We start from the raw sequence: 19,874 nt of genomic DNA, 5'->3' as shown, positions 1-19,874 counted from the left end.
ATGAGTAATGGACTTCATTGCTGTGAAGATTATTTAGTAGACGGCATAAAGTTCTTTCTCACGGGATTAGAGTATCACACAGATACAAAGGGGGACACTCACCAGGCTGGGTTTGATGCCTACACTTTCAGCTGCTTCAAATGCCAACAAGAGATTTCTTTTCTAGGTTGAAAGAGAAACAGAATGAAATTATCAGCCAAGAATATATAGCTTTTGTTAGGAATAAACACCGACACTCCCATATAGATTACCTACTATTTATAAAACACAAGTGTTGAAGTCAACTATGCAGACAGTGGTCTCAGTTTAAGGGGAAGAAAAGATTAACAGATTACCACTGTCACTAAAAAATAACATTATTGATTGATTCCTGACCATCAAAGATATATTTTTGTTAGTTATTTTTTACTTTGTCAATATTTAGCACATATACATTCTGCTGTGTATCAAGTTGTTTAATCATGGTACTGTATCAAAAATTATCAAAGTAATATGTGCACATAGTTAAATATAATCACATGAAAGACTTCCTTGCCTCAATCCTGGACCTTGGGCGAACAATTTTTCATTTCTCTAATTCCAGCGACTTCCTTCATTTCTCTGTACCTGCTTACATCACTGTTTCTTCCTTCCTTCTAAATATTTATTTATTTGGCTTAGTTGCAGCACTTGGGATCTTTAGTCGCAGTATGTGGGATCTAGTTCCCTGACCAGGGATTGAACCCGGGGCCCCCTGCTTTGGGAGCTTAGAATCTTAGCCACTGGACCACCAGGGAAGTCCCACCATTTTCTTGATTTCTAAAATAGAGGCATGACCTTCTAACTTCCTCCTAAGTTAAATGAGGACTCAGGAATCATGCACCTCTCTCTTCCCTTCATTCTAGTCACACAGCTCACGTTCACTCCCTTATTAGTTATGTTTGTGACTTTAACCAGTATCCTCAAACCATCATTTCTTGTCCCGTCAGTTACGAGTGACAGTTCCCGACTTCACTTGGTGTGATGAGTAGGACTTTCCCTTGCCTTTCCTCCACGTGGTCATGTTCTGAACTGTTCAAGCTGATACACTTGGCTTCCTTCTCCTCAACCACACTGAAGTGTCCGGCACCCTCTTAACAAGACGACTCTGAAGGCTGAAAACAACAAGGGATGTTGGCGCAGCAGCTGAGATCACATTCCTTGCCCCAGGTTCCATGGTTGCGATGCTGTGCCACTCAAAACATTGCTTCCAAAGGGTTTTCCTCTTTGTAACAACCAACAGCTCAAAACCACACCACGTTTCAGTGTGCTCCAGACCTGGACCTTGCCTTTCTTCAAGTCTGTTTTCAGTTCTGCTTGTTTGGGACTTTTCTTGCTGGGAGAAGAACTGTATCGCCTTCTCTTCTTCTGGTTTCTTATCTTCCTATGGCTTATAATCCATGATATTCTCTTTGTATTAAAGTGACTTTTCAGATTCTGATTTTGATAGGTTTTTACAGGTGGCACTACTAATAAAGAACCCGCCCAACAGTTCAAGATTCGTGGGTTCGATCTCTGGGTCAGGAAGATCCCCTGGAAGAGGGCATGGCAACACACTCCAGTATCCTTGCCTGGAGAATCCCATGAACAGAGGAGCCTGGCGGGCTACAGTCCAGAGGGTTGCACAGAGTTGGACATAAGTGAAGTAACTTAACACGCGTATAAACATTACAGGCCTCTCTTGGTGCTCTTTTCAATGTCTGCTATTCACCAAAAAACCCAAGAAATACACTGCACTGACAGCTCCCCAGACCCAGGCTCCAATTTAGGAGGGCTGAACTTCACTCATCCTGAAAGTCAAAGGCATCATTTCATTCAAATTAGCTCCTTCTCTTTGAAACTCAACTTCAAACTCGTCCCTTCCAGGAACCCTTCCCTGCTTGCAACCCTTTCTCTCCTCCAGCAAGAGCCCCCAGGCTGAGTCTCACACACGTGCTCAGCTTTAAACTGTGCCGGTTTGATTTGCCTGTGTTGACACATTGTTCTGAGAACCCTCATCGGTAACTCTGAGATACGAGTTTCTCTCCCCAAACCTGAACACGAGGTCTCCCAGTGCAGGGGCCAAACCCAGAGCACATCCACACGGGGCAGTTAGGAAGCAGGAGGCCAGCGGTCATCGGGGGAGGCTGTGACGCTGCATGATCTGGAATGAAAACTCCACGCCAAGTTGAGGATTCAAGCCAAGATGAGGATTATAACCCGGGAACAGCCTCTGAGGAAGCTCCCAGAACTGTTCTGCCTGTAAGAGGTCAAAGCACAGTCGTACAGGATATTGAGACAGAGGGCTGTGCATTAAGGGATGCACCTGGAGCTAAGTCCTTCACCTCTCATGAACCTGCAGCATCTCACAGCCTGACCCGCCTCCTCCCCAGGACAGCATCCTGGAGCAGGGAGAAGAAAGGCAACCCATGTGCTGGAACCATGGGCCCCCGGACCTCAAGGACAACAGAGCGACCAAGCTGTGATGCTTGGCTGTTCTGTGCGTTTCCAGATCTGGGCAGCTGGCCGTGAATCTCGGGGATCACCGGCCTCCAGGGGACACGATGCGGTTTCCGTCATCTGGAAGCAGTGAGATGATCCGAAGGGTGAAACCAAACACTTTCCATTATTTTCCAACACGTCTACTGATGGGAGGACAAAGTGCCACGGCTGCGGTCAAACACATCACACCCTGAGGACCTATCTGCAGCAGGCTTCGACCAACCTCCCCATCGGCAGAAACATTCAATATCTGCTCAACCATGAGGAGCAGCCCTCTGCCAGCACCAGCAGACTCTCCTAGGAGACAATCTTCCTTCTTGACCTTCCCCGGGCCCTGATGACCCATGACCTGCTGCTCACTCTGTACTAGCAGCCCTGGATCGTGTAAACCAGCCACATCCCTTGATGCACAGCCCTCTTGTCTCAAAACCTTGTACGACTATGCTTTGACCTCTATCTAACAGGCAGAACAGTTCTGGGAGCTTCCTCAGAGGCTGTTCTGGGTTATAATCCTCAGTTTGGCTCGAATAAAAATTTTCTTTTTCTTCCTTGATCGACTGATGAATTTTTTTTTGCCGACAGTGCCCAGGTTTGGTGGATCCTGGGACCCCACATGCCCCTGCTGGTCTCCTTCGTGGCTGCTCCTCCTGGTACCTTTGCTGGGCCACTCTGCCCTGCCCTGGCAACAAGGATGGAGTCCTCAAGGCTTGTTCCTTGTCTTCTCCTGGTGCCTCCGTGAAGTTTGATTTATGATAAGAAATACACCTTTGGTCTTTGTCCTGGTTCCTGCACAGGGCTCCTAAAGCCTTTGTAATTTTCTATGTAGGAGTCACGGATGCATCTTTTGTAATATTTGTTTTCTGTCCTTGGTTCTAAAAATGGCTTCAGAGCAATAAAGGTGAAACAGGTGTCTTTTTATTTGCTTGTTTATCTGGCTGTGCCGGGTCTCAGTTGCAGCATGTGGGGTCTTTACTGGAGGCATGCCAACTCTGAATTGCGGCATGTGGAATCTGGTTCCTTGACCAGGGATTGAGCCTGGGTCCCCTGCATTGGGAGAGCAGAGTTCTAGCCATTGGACTGCCAGGGAAGTTCCAAAACAGGTGTCTTTTGTTATTCATAACAAACCCCTTCCAACGACACCTAGGTTTATGTTAATGACTCAATTTTTGAAAACCCCTGGAAAGACAGAGTGGGATTAGAGGTTATAACATTCAGTCCCACCCCCTGACCTGCAGGGAGCGGGGAGGGGCTGGAGGCTGAACCAGTCACCAATGACCAATGATTTAATTAGTTGTGTCTGTATAATGAAGCTGCCAGTAAAACCCCAAAGGATGGGGTTCAGTGAAGCATCCATGTGCTGGGAGGGTGGCACACCGTAGACTCTGAGGGGACAGAAGCTCCAGTGCTGGGGACCCCTCCCCCAGCCCTTGTCCTATGACTTCCTCATCTGGCCCGCTGGCCTCCCCCTCCCTGGGCATCCCTTTGGCGTGCTCCCTGGCTCTGGAAGGTTCCCCCACTCTCTGCATCACCGGTTCTCTCATGTGGGCCCCTCACTGGAATTCCACCTCAGAGATGTCCACAACCTTCCTGGTGAAAGTCAGGTCCCCGTGTTCACCCCATACCCTGTGCTTCTCTCATGCTCTTCCACAGTTTAGAGTTATTTACTTACAGTGCTACTTGTTACAAGTTTACTCACTTGTTTGCTGACCATCCACCTCCCAAGGACAAAGGACCTATCTACACCACCACTGCTGCCTTTATTACTGGGCAAGACAGCTACCAAGAAACATCTGTTGCGTAAATGAGTCCATGGCCCTGGGCCAGTGTTTCCCAGAGTAACTCTGTGGAGTATGATTTTTTAGGATGTTCTAGGGCAGGGTTTGGCAAACCACAGCCCACAGGCCAAACTCAGTCCTCAGCCTGTTTTTGTTAATATAGTTTTATTAGAACACAGCAAGCCTGTTAATTGGCAAACATCTATGGCCACTTGGGTGCTTTGATGGGAGAGCTGAGTAGCTTTCACAAAGACCACAGACCAACAAAGCCTACCACTGACCCCTGACAGGGGAAGTCTGCCAACTCTTGTTATGGGTGATCATATTAAACGTTAAAAAGGTTCTGTGGCTCTGACGTAGGCTGGCCTAAAACGAGTCACACAGGTTTCTCTAATGAAGGACTTCCTAGAGTATTTACGGCATCAGGAATCTCCAGAAGTGTGCTATGATAAACAGCTTTCCCAGCTTATCTGAGCCAGGGATTTCTGGTTCTTTGGAAAAGATTTTGAAAATGCTGGCCTAAGGTCTTGAAACCATGAAGGTGACAGTCCATCAGGGCTTCCTCTGAAAAATGAGTGATAGGAAGTTCTCAGCATAGTCAACTGGTCTCTGCTGCATTTTCCTAGGTAACAAGGGAAGTTGAGGACATTGCTGAGGGTGGGACCTGCCCTCCGTTGTGATCTGTGCTGGAATCATACCCCAGTTTCCTCTTTAAGTCCACAAACCCCAAGCTCCCTGGGATGTATCAACACTGTGAGAAATTCCCCTGTGTTCTGGACGGTGACCAGGGTGGGGATGAGAGACTTACTTTCTCCTGGCTGTTCAGCTCCTGGTATGGGATGTGGGCGGGCAGGTAGGTGTGGAGGAGAGCACAAAAGGCCAAGCCGTCACTCCAGCTGCTGCTGAAATTGGTGATATCGATGTTCTGTGGGGAGAGCGGCATTAATCACCAGACTGCTGAGTCATGACTAAACAGGGCTGTGCTGCGATCCATGTGTGCAGCCATCTCTGGGTTTGCAGGAAGATGAGACCAGACACTACCCACGTCTGCTGGGAGTACATTCGTTAATAATTTTGCTGTCAGGAATGGTGGCTTGGTGTTGCCTGAATCCATTCACAGAAAAGCATGAAAAAAGACTCTGGAGTGAAAAACAGTGGGGAATTTCTGGTGGCCCGCTGGTAAGTCAAAGGTTCTCAGACACTGTACTCTCAGATTAACTACCTGGTTAGCTTTGTACATCCTAGCACCTCCCAGCCTTATTTAGCCAAAGAAGAATCACCACCACCACCATCACCACCGTCATCATCACCATCACTACCACCACCATCATCACCATCACTACCACCATCATCATCACCACCACCATGATCACATCACCGTCTCCATCACCATCATCACCATCACCACCATCTCCCAGGGAAGACCCAAGGACTTCCTCTCAGAGAACCACCTTAAGCTGTGTGTCCTTAAGCTCTCAGTCTGATCCACAAGGACAGCCCCTGGGAGAGACAGGCACTCGTGTGACATACAAGTCTGAGAGGCCTGGCTGGAAGGTCTGTCTGTGCTCAGGCTGGACTCCCAAGAACCAGATCATCTGGATCTCGTCTCAAAAATCTTTCTGAAGACCCTGCAGCTACCTGATGGGACTTGGGGGCTGTGCTGGAAAATGAAGGCACTTTGATTTTATGTCTTCTGAAGAGGCTTGCACATGAAAAAAAGCAGAAGAAAGAGCTGGGGTGGGGGGGCACAACCCATCCAGTTCACTCAGTTTTAGCTTCCAAACCAGATGCTGGGATGGGAGCCCCTGGGGAGTGGGAGGGTAGCTGCAGAGAAACCAGGCATCAGCAAGAGAGGTTTCCGGACTTAAGGGGTAAGAAGGGAGGACGGTTGGTGGTGTGTCTACACGGTGCCTGTCACTGTGCATTTTCTCATTTAATTCCCAGGACACCCACACCTGTAAGTAAGCAGCGTTATGCCCATTTGACAGGTGAAAAAGCTGAAGTGAAACCAAACACTGCTGGTCCAGCTCCACCCGCTAGCAACTGCCCCCGTCCTCTTGTTGGGTTTCCTTCCTCCTTCTCTTTTCTCCTTCCCTCCCTGACTTCCTTCCTGTATAAATTCATTTTACACCAAATGCATTTAATACTTGGTAGATCTTTCTTCTTCTGAAACATGAAAACATTTTTTTACACTTCACTCTTGGACCATTTATGACACAAAACATCATTTTTCTCCATCTGCACTATCTTCAGAGGCATTTGAGAGGCCAAAGGGGACCCGGAAGGGTGACAATGCCACCCACCTAACAAACTGAGATGCGGCCCTCTGTTTCAGCTCACTGAACACCGCTTAGGAACAGCTTTTGATCTAAAATGCAAACGTCCTCGTTTACTGAACCAGGGTGGGGGGTAAAAATCTGGTGCTACCAAAGCCAGGAGTGAAGAGTCAATCAGAATGACTCAGGCCCTCAGGACAGATCAGCAGCCAGGTCACTTCTGGATGGACAGCCATGCTTGGGACATCAGGCATCATAAGACACACATGCACCCTCATGCTTCAGCAGCAGAACTTAAACACAGCCCCAGACCAAGGAGGCAGCTTTTAAAACAAGGAATTACGTAAATCCTAAATGCAGCTGGCTCACCAGATCCAACATGTGGGTCAGGAAGGGCTTGTCTTTTGTGTCACTTATTTCCCAGGTTACAGACTTTGTTTTTGTCTTTTAATTTTTTTTAAAGAAAATTTATTATTATTATTTTTTTGGCTGCACTGGGTCTTCATTGCTGCATGAGGGCTTTCTCTAGCTGCAGTGCACAAGCTTCTTGTTGTGGTAGTTTTCTTGCTGCAGAGCTCAGAAAAGGGCTCTAGCTCAGGCCTTAGAGAGCTTAGTTGCTCTGCAGCATGTGGGATCTTCCCAGACCAGGGATCAAACCTGTGTCCCCTGCACTGGCAGGCGGGTTCTTAACCATTGGACAACCAGGGAAGTTCCCAGGTCTCAGACTCTGAATTGTTCTGTCTCCGGCAGAGGTGGAGGGCATCTGGCTATGACCTGTTAAGATTACGTTCATTCCAAGAACATGATGTGCTCAAATAAAATCTTACCTTTCACTTCTCTGGGGGGAACAACACAGCTCTAGTTTCCTGAATGCCACCTGAAACCGTCCTATGTGAACAATGAGAGTCAACAATCCCCCCTCAGCACCGCTGGTGGGACAACTAAGCATATGTGCGCATCTTGGTCCCTAAGGTCAGAGGTGGGAGTCAGCGGGCAGAGGCACTGAGTTCCAATGGTTGCCCTGTGGCTGTCACCCCCAAGGGCTTCCTTACTGCTCCCCAAGGTATATCTGGGTGAGAGAAAGGTGAGCTGAGGGTGGCATAGCTTGGTAAGGCCCATGTTTTTCACAAGAATCACAGCAAAGGGGTGAGCTGACTGATGCTCTCTGGGGTCTCTCACTTGAATCCTGTTCAACTGTGGACCTGTCTGCAGATCGCCGTAGCCGAGTACTCCTCGGGTCTCTGGTCAGTGGACAGAGGGGGCGCAGGGGATGTGGAGGACGCATGGGGATGGCCTTGCCAAGCAGGGAGTGGTGGAAGAGGCTTTCCAGCGGCCCTGCAGTGGACCATGGACTGTGATCCATGGAGACTTGACCGTGCAGATGGCTCGCAGATGGGGGAGGCAGCAGGTACTCCTGGGTGGGAATGGGCTGCCGGGTGAGGGCAGAGAGAAGACAGTGTCCTGGGGGAGGTGGCTGAGCCAAGGAACAAGGCAAGTCCTGACTCCAGGCCCCACCCCAGGATGGATGAAAAGCCTTCTCCTCAGCTGGGGATGGTCAGCATCAGCTCGGCCTTGGTGTGAGTGAGGTCTGTGTAGCCTGTGGGCATCAATACTCAGTGCTCACAGCCACACTGACCAAGGACAAGAACATGGCACCCCAGGGGTGTAAATACAGTGCCTTCCTTTCCCCAGAGACCATCCCACTGAATCTTAGTGCCGCATCAAGAGAATAACGTACAGAGCAGTGGGAATCAACCAACCAGGCACTCTATAAGATGGATCTTCAACTCTTTCCTTGTTACTTATTCCTGAATAAAACTGCCTGAGATCACTGTTAGCCTTGACTACAAGTCAGTAGGTGGAAGGAGGCTGTGTGTCCAGAGCTGGATGCTGGTGACATGCGTGTATGTGCTTCATGAAAATTCACTGAGCTGTACACATGTACGTGCAATAACAGCTACATTAACAAAGAGGAAAGAAACGAAGGGAGGCTGGGGAGGGAGATGAGCAGGAAGAGGGGTGGGTGAGGGAGGCGGGCAGTTGGGAAAGAGGACTGATTAGGAAGGAGAAAGGGAAGACAAACAGGGACCCTGATCTTCTTAAGGGGCTGAACCATGACTGTCTGAAAGAATGCCAGCATTTTGGAATTTATGTAAGATTTACTGGGGGAAAAAGCAGAGCTACAACCAAAAGAAACTTGCTGACTATTTCCCCAAGGGGAATGGTAATTACTCATTGCAAATTATCCTCAACTTTCTCTGGGCTATAAATACTTCAGAGACATTCCCAAGTGAAAGAAAGTTCCAGGGAGAAGAAGGCTCAGATATAAAAAAGGTAACATTCTGAGCATCTCCAAAAAGGAGTACTTAGGAGAAAATTTTGTAAGATAATAGATTTCTGTCCTTAGGGCCGCAGAAGTCATTTGAGACACACAAAACCCAACAGACACAGAGGAAGCTAAAACAACATTGGTGAACATCTGAGAACACGATCAGAGCGGCTAAGATTGCAGACAAGTTCCAGGAGGGCAAGTGGGGATGCAGCTCGCAAACAACACGGCAGACAGAGCAGGGCAAAACCCAACAACCACAGCATTTGCTTCTAGAAGGTTCATTTGATTTGCCTTCTGTTGCCTGGAAATGATGACATCTGGTGAAAACATGAACCGCTCTGCGAAGCACGCACCCACCAAGGACATGGCTGTGTGACCTGTTCCCACTGAAACTCCATCATCCCTCAGGGTCTCCGTAGGCTGTTCCAGTGGATTTCAACGAATGGGTCAACTCCGTGTGCACTAAATGCACAAGATTTTTAAAAAGTTTAAAAAAAAAAAAGGAAGTTTCTGGGAAGAAGACAGCAGACCGTTTAGAAATCGTCATTGGTCTCCTGCCTCAGGGACCAGCTGTCCTGGGTGCAGGGCGGCCTTAGCACCCTTGCCCTGGGGCTTCCTGGGCCTTTTTCAAAGATGTCTTATTGTCACAGCTGGAGAATCAGACAGATTTGGGGGGGGGGGCAGGGAGGGGCGCATGTAACAATTTATAGATCATTGAGGATAGAAGTAGCTCATTCCTCAGCAAGGCGCAGCTTGGGTAGGAAGAGCCCTGGGGAGACAGAGATTCCTTTGAAGATCTGGTGAGAAAAGTACAGAAGAGCATGTGCACACGCAGGGGTAGGGGAGGGGATATCGCCACAAAGGCGGCCTGCACGCCCTCTCTGAACGTGACCAGCCTCGCTCCCTGCCTGGATGCATGTCTGCACCTACCCACGCCTCCCATCCCAGAAACAGGTCCAATCTCAGGCTACCCGGTGACCCTCGAGTGGCCTGGCCCTGCACACGTGCAGTCCGTGGCCATGGACTCACGCAGACGCGCCCATGGACCACGGGGAACACTCTCTGCACACCATTCCTTTCTGAGGCCCTGTCTCACTGAAGGTCGCTGTCTTGGGTGCCCACTCCGATCAGCATATCCTCATCTCGGGAGAGCACCTCTCCCCACCCAATGCCAGCTCTGCGTGACAGAAACTGTTCCCCAGCAGAGAGCTGTGGCATGGGGTCACCTCGTGAATGTCCCTTCTCTCGGGGATCAGCTGCCTGGAGATAAGTATATCTGATCAGATGGCTAAATTTATAAGCCAACATCAAACATTATGAGGATACAGATGAACAGGTTTATCTTCCTGGGGAAACAGAACCATCCAAGGCACAAAATGCAACGAGCATAAAAGAACTGGCTACATAAAGTTAAGTTTCTGTGTGACACACATTAAAAAAAAGATACTTGCATACACACAGTAAGTGACTAATACCTGGAGATACAACCAGTCAGAAACACATGGAGAGCTTCAGTCTCACCAGAAAATAGAAACTTTACTCTTCAAATTGGCAAAAGTTAAATAGATGGTTAATTCACAGAGTCAACAAAAATGTGGTGAAGTGGGTATAATCTTATATGGGTTGTTGTGTGTGCTTAGTCACTCGGTCATGTCTGACTCTTTGCGACCCCATGGACTGTAGCCTGCCAGGCTCCTCTGTTCATGGGATTCTCCAGGCCAGAATACTGGAGTGGGTTGCCATGCCCTCCTCCAGGGGATCTTCCCGACCCAGGGATCGAACCCAGGTCTCCCGCATTGCAGGTGGATTCTTTACTGTCTGAGCCACCAGAGAAGCCCATGAACACTGGAGTGGGTAGCCCATCCCTTCTCCGGGGATCTTCCCAACCCAGGAATCAAACCGGGGTCTCCTGCATTGCAGGCGGATTCTTTACCATCTGAGCCACCAGGGAAGCCCACACGGGCTGATAGGAACACAAACTAGCAGACTTTCAGGAAGGCAACCAGAAGCACTTTGCCAAATGCAAATATAATTTGATCAAGTCATTTCACTTCTAGGCAACTTTTCTAGAGGAAATAGTCATGCATCTATCTGCTCAAAGACACACCTACAAGAATGTTTACTGCAACATTACTGTTCAGAATGGGGAACTGGCAATACCCCAGTTGCCTACCAATTAAGCTAAATAAACTTTCCCTTTGAAAACCTTAATAAAAAAATCTGTAACTTAGTTTTCTGACCTGAATACATTCCTAGGAAGTTCGTGGGAAAACAAGCCATTCTGGTTTTCGATATGTCTGCTACACTCAGTAGTTTTAGATAACTGTACTTTTCAACAATTACTGGATAAACGTCAACCTAGAAGGTTGGCCCTGGACTTCTCTATGTCATCACTGACTTAGTTGAAATCCAGGAGACACAGAGAATAACAAGTGGATAGATTCATAAGGAACTGAGGGCTTAAGACCTGGGACAGAGCAGCTCAGAGCAGCAGGTCTAGGAAGAAAGCTCTTCGACTTACATGGCAAGAACCAAGGGTAAGTTACAGGGGAAAGAGAACAGGACCATCTGAGGATGAGGGCTTTCTGATGACAAGAGGGCTGCTGTGTCTCCAGGGATGTGTAGGCAGATATGCACCACCTCCCCCTGGAGACAGTGTTGAGAGGATACTGACACATCAGAAGTGTGGTTGGAGCCTATCTTTCTTGCTTCCTCCTTTCTCACTGAACAAGTGCTGGAGTGTCTCCACCCATGACTTCCGTCCCTGAGGTTCTCTGACCGTGGCATCATGATGAGTGGCCCCATTCCACCCAAGCCAGCGGCCCCTCTCGCCACACCCCCAGCTCATCACGGGGCACTAGTTCCTCTGCTGCTAGTTCCTACCAGGTCTTCTCTCTACCCTTCAGCTTGGCTGAAACAACTACCCGGCGTGTCCCATCCTCAGGCCCAGCCCATGCTCAGGGTCTCATAAAAGCACTTTTCAGGAATCTTCCTCCTTTCCAGTCCTCTAGTGCCTCTCTGCTGAGTTGATCACCTCATTTTCATTAATTTCACTCATCTTGATCTACTCTTTCTAAAGACTTTCTAAAGAAGGAGACAGTTACTTGTATCTCTGGTGGCTCCATTCATCCAAGAATGGTCCAATCGCCCCCTTTCCAGGCTCTATCATCTGTCTGCACCCCTAAACCCCATGCCTCTAGCTGAGAGCTTATCTGTATCCACCAAGGACAAGTTACAGAAATGGTTTCTTGGTGCCTAGGATACCGCTCAAAATCTTATGTGTCCTTCCAACCCTTAACAAAGAGAAGCAGAATAGTATAGTGTTTCAGAGACCAGGCTCTGGAGCCTGATTCTGGGTCTGGAGGCAAACTCTATCATTTCAACAAGCTGTATGCTTCACTATGCATGTGTTCCCATCACGAACCATCTGCACTCACGGGTCAAGTTTCCAGACTGGAAGGGGAGCTCAGCCCACAGTCTGAAGTCTAATGACAGCAAATGGTCACTGAGCCCCTCTGTGTGCTGGGTGCCATGGGACACACACACAGCGGAGCACGGTCCCCAGCTCAAAAGGTTCACCACGTTCAGTAGAGCAGGCAAGGCAGACGTGCCATGATCTGGGGTCACATGGGGGCAGCCCCTGGAGGCTGGGCTGCAGAGAACCAGCAAGTCATGGACAGGATCCCCCTGTGGTTCCGGGAACACTGGAGATAAGTCTGGCTCTTGTTTTCTTTTGTGACTGAAAATCAGACTGAACAGGGACCTTGGCAAACCAAAACATAAATGATTCCAAGGAGGAAAAACAAGCCCAAGTTGCAAGCAGCTCTGAGGCTCAGGTCTTTCTCTGTCACTATAGCAGCTGGGTGACTGGGACTTGAGGCAAATGACTCAACTTCTCTGTCTTTCAGTTTCCCCACCTTCCAAATAACTAGCTTAGATTAGGTTAGATTATATTTGTTTTATTTAGTAATTTGTTTTTGGCTGTGCTGGGTCTTCACTGCTGTGCACAGGCTTTCTCTAGTTACAGTGAGCAGGGGCTGCTCTCTAGTTGTGGTGCACGGGCTTCTCATTGTGGTGGCTTCTCTTGTTACGGAGTACAGGCCCTAGGGCACAAGCTCAGTTAGTTGGGGTGCATGGTCCTAGCTGCTCTGTGGCATGTGGGATCTTCCTGGATCAGGGATTGAACCCATGTCGCCTGCATTGGCCTGCAGATTCTTCACCACTGAGCCACAAGGGAAGTCCCTATATTCATGGTTTTGAAATGACTGGCTATGGAACCTGCTCTTGCAACAAGAGACTATGCAGAAGCTCTTTCTAGAGACTGAAAACCACAAGATGAAATGATCTCTCACCAGCTCCCACGTCTGTTCTGTCCTGCATCGTCCGACACGATAGGCAGTAGCCACAGGTAGCTACTTAAATTATTTAAAATTAAATAAAGTTTAAGATTCAGGTTCTCAGCCACATCAGCCACCTTTTAACTGCTCAGGAACCATGACTGGTGAGTGGGTAAGGTGCTCACTGGCATAGATCTAGAACATTCCCACCAACTCAGAGTTTTCCTGGACAGCACTGCCCTGCACCACACAAATGTGCAGGTTTATTTCCCCTCCTTTTATGTAAGTATAGCATGCTGTGGACAGTTCCGAATCCTGATTTTTTTCCCCACTCACCAGGATCCAGAGATAGGTCCTTACACCACATAGGGAGAAACAGTTATAGTATAGAAACTAGGACAGTGGATTCTGAAGCCAGAAGCCTGTCACTTACTAGTGGCATTATTGTAAGCAATTAGGCAACTTCTCTGAACCTTGCTTTCCAAATCCTTAAGAAGGATTTGGAAGAGATATCTCATGGGATTGCAGTCGAGACACGTAAGCACTCAGAACAATGTCCACCACACGTGCAATACTCACTATACACCAGCTCATTCTCAGCTCTGTTCTTTCCTAAGATGTGGATGAACACAACAGATGCTGAGGCTGTTTCCAGCCTTCTGCTATCACTCTGCACACACGTGGAATAAACCACGATGGATTCTGCCAATCTGCCCTCTGAGACCTTCTCTATCTTATTCCCTCCCACACCTACCCCATAACATATGAGTGACTTCTTCACACATCCATAAAGGAATCCACAAGGTTTCAGGGAACAATGTGATTCTGTCCATCCTATGATGCTCTAGTACTCTAAACAGAATATTTTTAGTAAGGGGAAAAAGAAAACCATTGTTATTTATTTATTTATTTATTTATTTATTTTAACCATTGTTTTTTAAAGGGAAAATGGAACTTGTGTATTTTTGGATATGTTTACCAAAAAAAAAACAAACAAACAAAACAAAACATAATAACTAAACAACTTGTTCTGAGGAATTTCCTTCTAAGACTAAGTTTAATTTATGCTCGACAAACAATCTTGAACCGCATCTTAACCTCCCACCCACAAGAAGACTGAATTTAGTCTCTGAAATCATAAGCTTCCTGTGGCTAGAGTGCTTCTTTCCCAGATGAACATTTCATGAATAAGAGAACGGAAAAAATACTCAGCAGAGTCACTGGGGACTGTTATTGTCTAAACAGACTTACGAGCAGCCCTAGGCGACAGAGAGGGAAGAGCAGCAACATCCAGGCAAATGGGCCTCAGCTCTCACTGAAGGCAGGTTAATGGCTTTTGGTGTCTGGTGGTGCCGTATGGCCACACTAGCTGCTGGTATATCGGATCCGGAGAAGCATCTCCTTTCCCTACCCAGCAGGACGATGGCCCCCAGGGAGAAGAAGGGAAGAAACATTTTCGCACCATTTTGAAAATCCTGCTCTTGCTTCCTGAAGCTGGTAGGACACCTGACATTTCTACACGTATGGAGAAGAGTATGCCCTGGCGATGTACGAACACAGGCCTTTCGTTCCAATGATCCTGTAAAGCCACAAGACTCTGCTAACTCACAGGGAGAGGTTCTAAGCGTACTCGAACGCTATCCCCCAAATCCCACCTCCTTCTGTCCCCTCTCTTTCCCCTGCATTTTGTAGGAACTCAGAAGGTTGGGATGGGCAGGATGTGGGTCCCTCGGCCTGTGGCCTCTGGGGATGCTGAGCTGGTCTACATTTATGACATGTACATGTAAGTGCCTGTTAACATTTTAAACCAGGTCTTATTAACACAAAACTTCATTTATGCCTAAACTAAGCAACAAGACAAATGTCCCTTATTATGAATAGAGTACAGAAAACAATATGCTTCATATTAGAAAACAGCCATTATCAGGCAGAAACTTCCCCCAGGAATATACCATATGAATTCATACCAGACACCCTTGGCCACACTGGAATTTTACCCCCAGGAATACAGGAATGTGTCCCCACTAGGACACCTGTTACATAATATATTTATGTGAATTACATAAATGGGTTGAAAGAGAAAAACATCTGATCTATTTATTACTCAACAAATGCCAAAAAGGAATTTGAAACAATTCTTATCTCTTTCTGGATTAAAGAAAGAAAAACCTCTCAGTAATAACCTTGGGACTAGGCTTCCTTTAATGGACAGTGTTTATCAGGAAATAACACAAAAGTCATATTTAAAGGTGAGACACTACTCATTTTGCAGGGTAAAACAAGACCATCCATCATTAACACTATTAGTCAACATTTCCTGAACTTCTACAAGTGAACAAAACCAAAAAAGTACAAGAGTCATGAATATTAAAAAGAAAGGAAAAACATCATTTTCTTGCAATGGTCTGCCTCAAAACTCTAGAAAATCAACTAATACCACCAAATAATGAAAAATGTTGAGATGCCAACATTGTGACCAATAACAAGACAGTGGACATTCCCTTCCCACTGCCCCACACACGGTAAGTGCATCCCCATCACCTTTTCATCTTTCTGCACGGAAGCTGTTGGTGGCAGAGAGAACCAGACTGGCAGAAGAGGCTGGGAATTCCAGATGCTGAATCCCTACTTATGCCCAGACCTAAAATTTTATACCCAATGAAATCACCAAGTGTCAGAGTAATGTGCAGATGCAAGGTGACACAATTTTACCTTCCAAGAACTCCCGCTCAGAAGACACTGGAGGAACCAAAACAAGAAAAGAAAAAAAAGGAGAGACAGAAATATAGCAGTGAAGCAGTCTGACACAGGAGCGAGAACAAACCAGGACAGAGGTGGCTGAGGACTCAGGGGAGATCCCTCAGTGGGAAATGGGTGGAACCCCTCGCATGTAAGACCTAAGGGGATCTCCATGAGGATTGGGATTGAATTAGTGATGACCATACAGAAACTGAAAGAGACACAGAGACATGCAGATGGTCAACCGGCCACGAAAAGATGCTAAATTATTAGAGTGATGCAAGTCAAATCCACGATGGGGTTCCACCTCACACTGGTCAGAATGGCCATATCAGAAGTCTACAAACAACAAATGCTAGAGAGGGTGTGGAGAAAAGGGAACTTTTCTCCACAGCTGGTGGGAATGAAAACTGGTGCGGCCACTATGGAAAACAGTACAGAGGCTCCTTAAAAAACTAAAAATAGATTTACCATGTGATCCAGCAATCTCACTCCAGGGCACACACCCAGAAAAGATGAAACCTCTAATTCAAACAGACACATGCACCCTACCATTCATAGCAGTATTATTTACAATTGCCAAGACAAGGAAGCAACTAAATCTCTCTCTATATATTACATATATATATATAAACATATATAAATTTATATATTTTACTTATTTATATTTTTATATTTATATATAAATATATATATTACATCTATCTATCTATATATGGTACTTCATTGTGTGTGTGTATACACACACACACAATGGAATACTGTGAGTGTGTGCTCAGTCACTTTAGTTGTATCCAAGTCTTTGTGTCCCCATGGACTGCGGCCTGCCAGGCTCCTCTGTCCTAGGATTCTCCAAGCAAGAACACTGGAGTGGGTTGCCGTGCCCTCCTCCAGGGGATCTTCCTGACTCAGAGATCGAACCCACGTCTCCTGCATTGCAGGGAGATTTCTTTTTACCGCTGAGCCACCGGGGAAATCCCACAATGGAATACTACTCAGCCACAAAAAATAATGAAATAATGCCACTTGCAGCAACATGGATGAGCCTAGAGATTATCATACTAAGTGAAATGGGTCAGAGAGAGAAAAACAAATATGTATCATATATATGTGGGACCTAAAAAAAATTATACAAATGATATTTACAAAACAGAAAGAAACTCGTAGACAAAAAAAAACAAATTTATGATTACTGAAGGGGAAAGTGGGGGTGATAAATTAGGAGTTTGGGATTAATAGATACACACCACTACATATAAAATAAACAATGAAGATTTACTGTATAGCAATGCAACTATATTTAATATCTTGTACGACCTGTAATGGCAAGGAATCTGAAGCTCTATACCTGAAACTAACACACTATTGTAAACCAACTGTAGTTAGATTTTTGAAAATGTAAAAAAGTGTCTTCGCAAACCACAGTGTTTCATAAACAGCAGCAGAAGTGAGACAGCAGGTGAAAAGGGGCCTCCAACAGAGCACAGGCTAATAACGACACTGGTTTTCTACTGGGGATCGATCTTTATAATGAAGTCAGGAAAGGAGCCACTTTAATGACATAAATAAGTCAAAGCATCATACATTCTCTGAATCGTGCCTGCAGCTCTCAAGAGACCTGTCTCAAAAAGAAAACAACCAGCAGAGCTCCAAATGGCCTGATGGATCGCAGACTGCTCGCTATTGGTCAGGCATGCGCTGGCACTTGTCTGGGAACCAGAGACAGAAAAAGACTGCCAGCAACATGTGTGTTCTTTCCAAAGACAAATTAAGTTTTGTTTAGGACAACACGAAGACTGCTTTTTTCTTTAACATAGAAGAATACGTAGTTGCTGGCTAAGAGGTTTACTAATTTGAGTCTGTTCTAGTGAGGTGGATTGAACCCAGAGGCTGTTACACAGAATGGAGTAAGTCAGAAATAGAAAAACAAATATTGTATATTAACGCGTATATATGGAATCTGGAAAATGTGAACCTATTTGCAGGGAAGGAATAGAGATGCAGATGTAGAGAATAGACTTGTGGACACTGCAGGGGAAGGGGATGGTGGGACAAATTGAGAGAATAGCACTGAAACGTATAGGTTATCATATGTAAAACAGATAGCTGGTAGGAATTTGCTATATGATGCAGGGAGCTCAACCCAGTGCTCTGTGACAACCTAGAGGGGTGGGATTGCAGGGGAGGAAGGAGAGAGGTTCAAAACAGAGGGGATATATGTACACCTATGGCTGATTCATGTTGATGTATGGCAGAAAACCAGGACAATATTGTAAAGCAATTATCCTCCAATTAAAAATGGGTTTTCCTGGCTTGGACAGTGAAGAATACGCCTGCAGTGTGGGAGACATGGGTTCAATCCCCAGGTCAAGAAGATCCCCTGGAGAAGGAAATGGCAACTCCAGTACTCTTGCCTAGAAAATCCCATGGACAGAGAAGCCTGGCAGGCTACAGTACATGGGGTCGCAAAGAGTCGGACATAACTGAGTGACTTAACACTTTCACTTCCCCTCTCCAATTAAGAAAACAACAATAAAACACCAGGTTCAAAGATGTCAGTGCCTTCATGACAGCACAGCTGTCTCCTTGTTGTCTCAATTCCTGCAGTACAAAACCAGAAACTCCACAGATTCAGACACATCTTCAAGTATCTGAAACGCAAGAGCCTAGTATGATCTGAACAATTGGGGATACTCTTTATCTAAGTATCTAAATGTACGCCTTTATCTAAGGGAGGGGTCAGCCGACCTTTCCTGTGAAGAGCTTTTTTCCAACTACTCAACTCAGCAGTTACAGCACAGAAGCAGCCATATGTAAATGAACGGGTATGACCCTGTGCCTGTAAATCTTTATCCATAAAACCCCATGGTGGACCTGAGTTGGCCCCTGGGCCACGGTTGGCTGAACACTGATCTAGACTTACATGATCAAGACTTACATGTTACTCAGTGTTAACAGGATCAGATCTACTACATTATCACCATTCTAAATGGCAAGGGCTTTAATTAGATAAAATGTGAAAAAACAAGACAGGACAGGCCAAAATGAGTAAATCCTAAGTTACATACAGTATATGCAATTCAGGGTTAGGGAGAAGCAGCCATTTTTCTGAAAAATGTTTTTAGCAATCTTTCAAGTTTATGTTGGTTTTTAAAAGATGCAGTTTTTTTTGTTTTTTTTTTTTAAATCAAATTGTTAACCGTCACACACCTCTGAAATGGCAGTGAGAAATAAGAACAGAAGCCAACCCTGAAGGCCCTTCCAGCCCATTCTCTGTATTATCATTTCTTAGGTGCTCTGTTCTTCCACTTTGTGTTTTTCTCAGAAAGAATCTGGTTTAATCATTGACTATAAAACATTTTTATGGCATTCTTCCTCAGACTTCACCCCCAAATTGTATGTCACAACACAACGATCAATACAAAAGACACATTTGAGTTATGAATCATCATAATGAAGTGAACACCTTGAATCCCACCTCCTACATAAAACTAGAAGACCAATACTTTGCATCTCTCCATTTTACTTTCCAACTATTTTTTAGCATACACAGTAATATGTGGTGTATTAAAGTTACAGTTTGATAAGATTTATCATTTAGGTACTGTTTTCTACCACCCCCACCAACCCTTCATCCACCATCTCCTTGATCTCTCTACGGAAGCTCTCCTAACTGCCTTTTCTAAAAACGAATGAGAGCTTTATTGGGATATAACTCACACACCATAAAATCTGCCCTTATAAAATGTGATTCGGAAGCTTATTCATTCACTTACATGGCTGTATAACCACTGACTAATTCCAGAACATTTTCATCACTTGCAAAAGCAACTCTGTGCCCGGTCACTCCCTCTGAAACTGGATTCCCCCTAAGATCAAGCTCCCCTGTGGAGTTTAGCATCTAAAACTCTATTCC

General features: G+C 46.1%; 1 protein-coding gene across 21 annotated transcripts in view; it reads right to left on the bottom strand.

The window, feature by feature from the left end:
- SPECC1 (sperm antigen with calponin homology and coiled-coil domains 1) overlaps window positions 1–19,874 on the bottom strand; it is a 200,684-nt gene that overhangs the window by 10,629 nt on the left and 170,181 nt on the right. For all 21 annotated transcript variants that reach the window (XR_014080480.1, XR_014080484.1, XR_014080482.1 and 18 more), the window contains 2 exons: window positions 5,083–5,199; window positions 103–162 (listed from right to left, as the gene is read on the bottom strand). Coding sequence is in view for 16 of the 21 variants with exons in the window: in XM_081583727.1 (XP_081439853.1) it covers window positions 103–162; window positions 5,083–5,199 (177 nt within the window). In the remaining 5 variants the exon portion in view is untranslated. The remainder of the gene's footprint in view (window positions 1–102; window positions 163–5,082; window positions 5,200–19,874) is intronic.

Source organism: Giraffa tippelskirchi, chromosome 3 (genome assembly GCF_054371585.1).
Source record: "Giraffa tippelskirchi isolate mGirTip1 chromosome 3, T2T-mGirTip1v1.2.pri, whole genome shotgun sequence".
NCBI classification, from domain to species: domain Eukaryota; kingdom Metazoa; phylum Chordata; class Mammalia; order Artiodactyla; family Giraffidae; genus Giraffa; species Giraffa tippelskirchi.
This window is presented reverse-complemented; position numbering and strand designations above follow the sequence as displayed.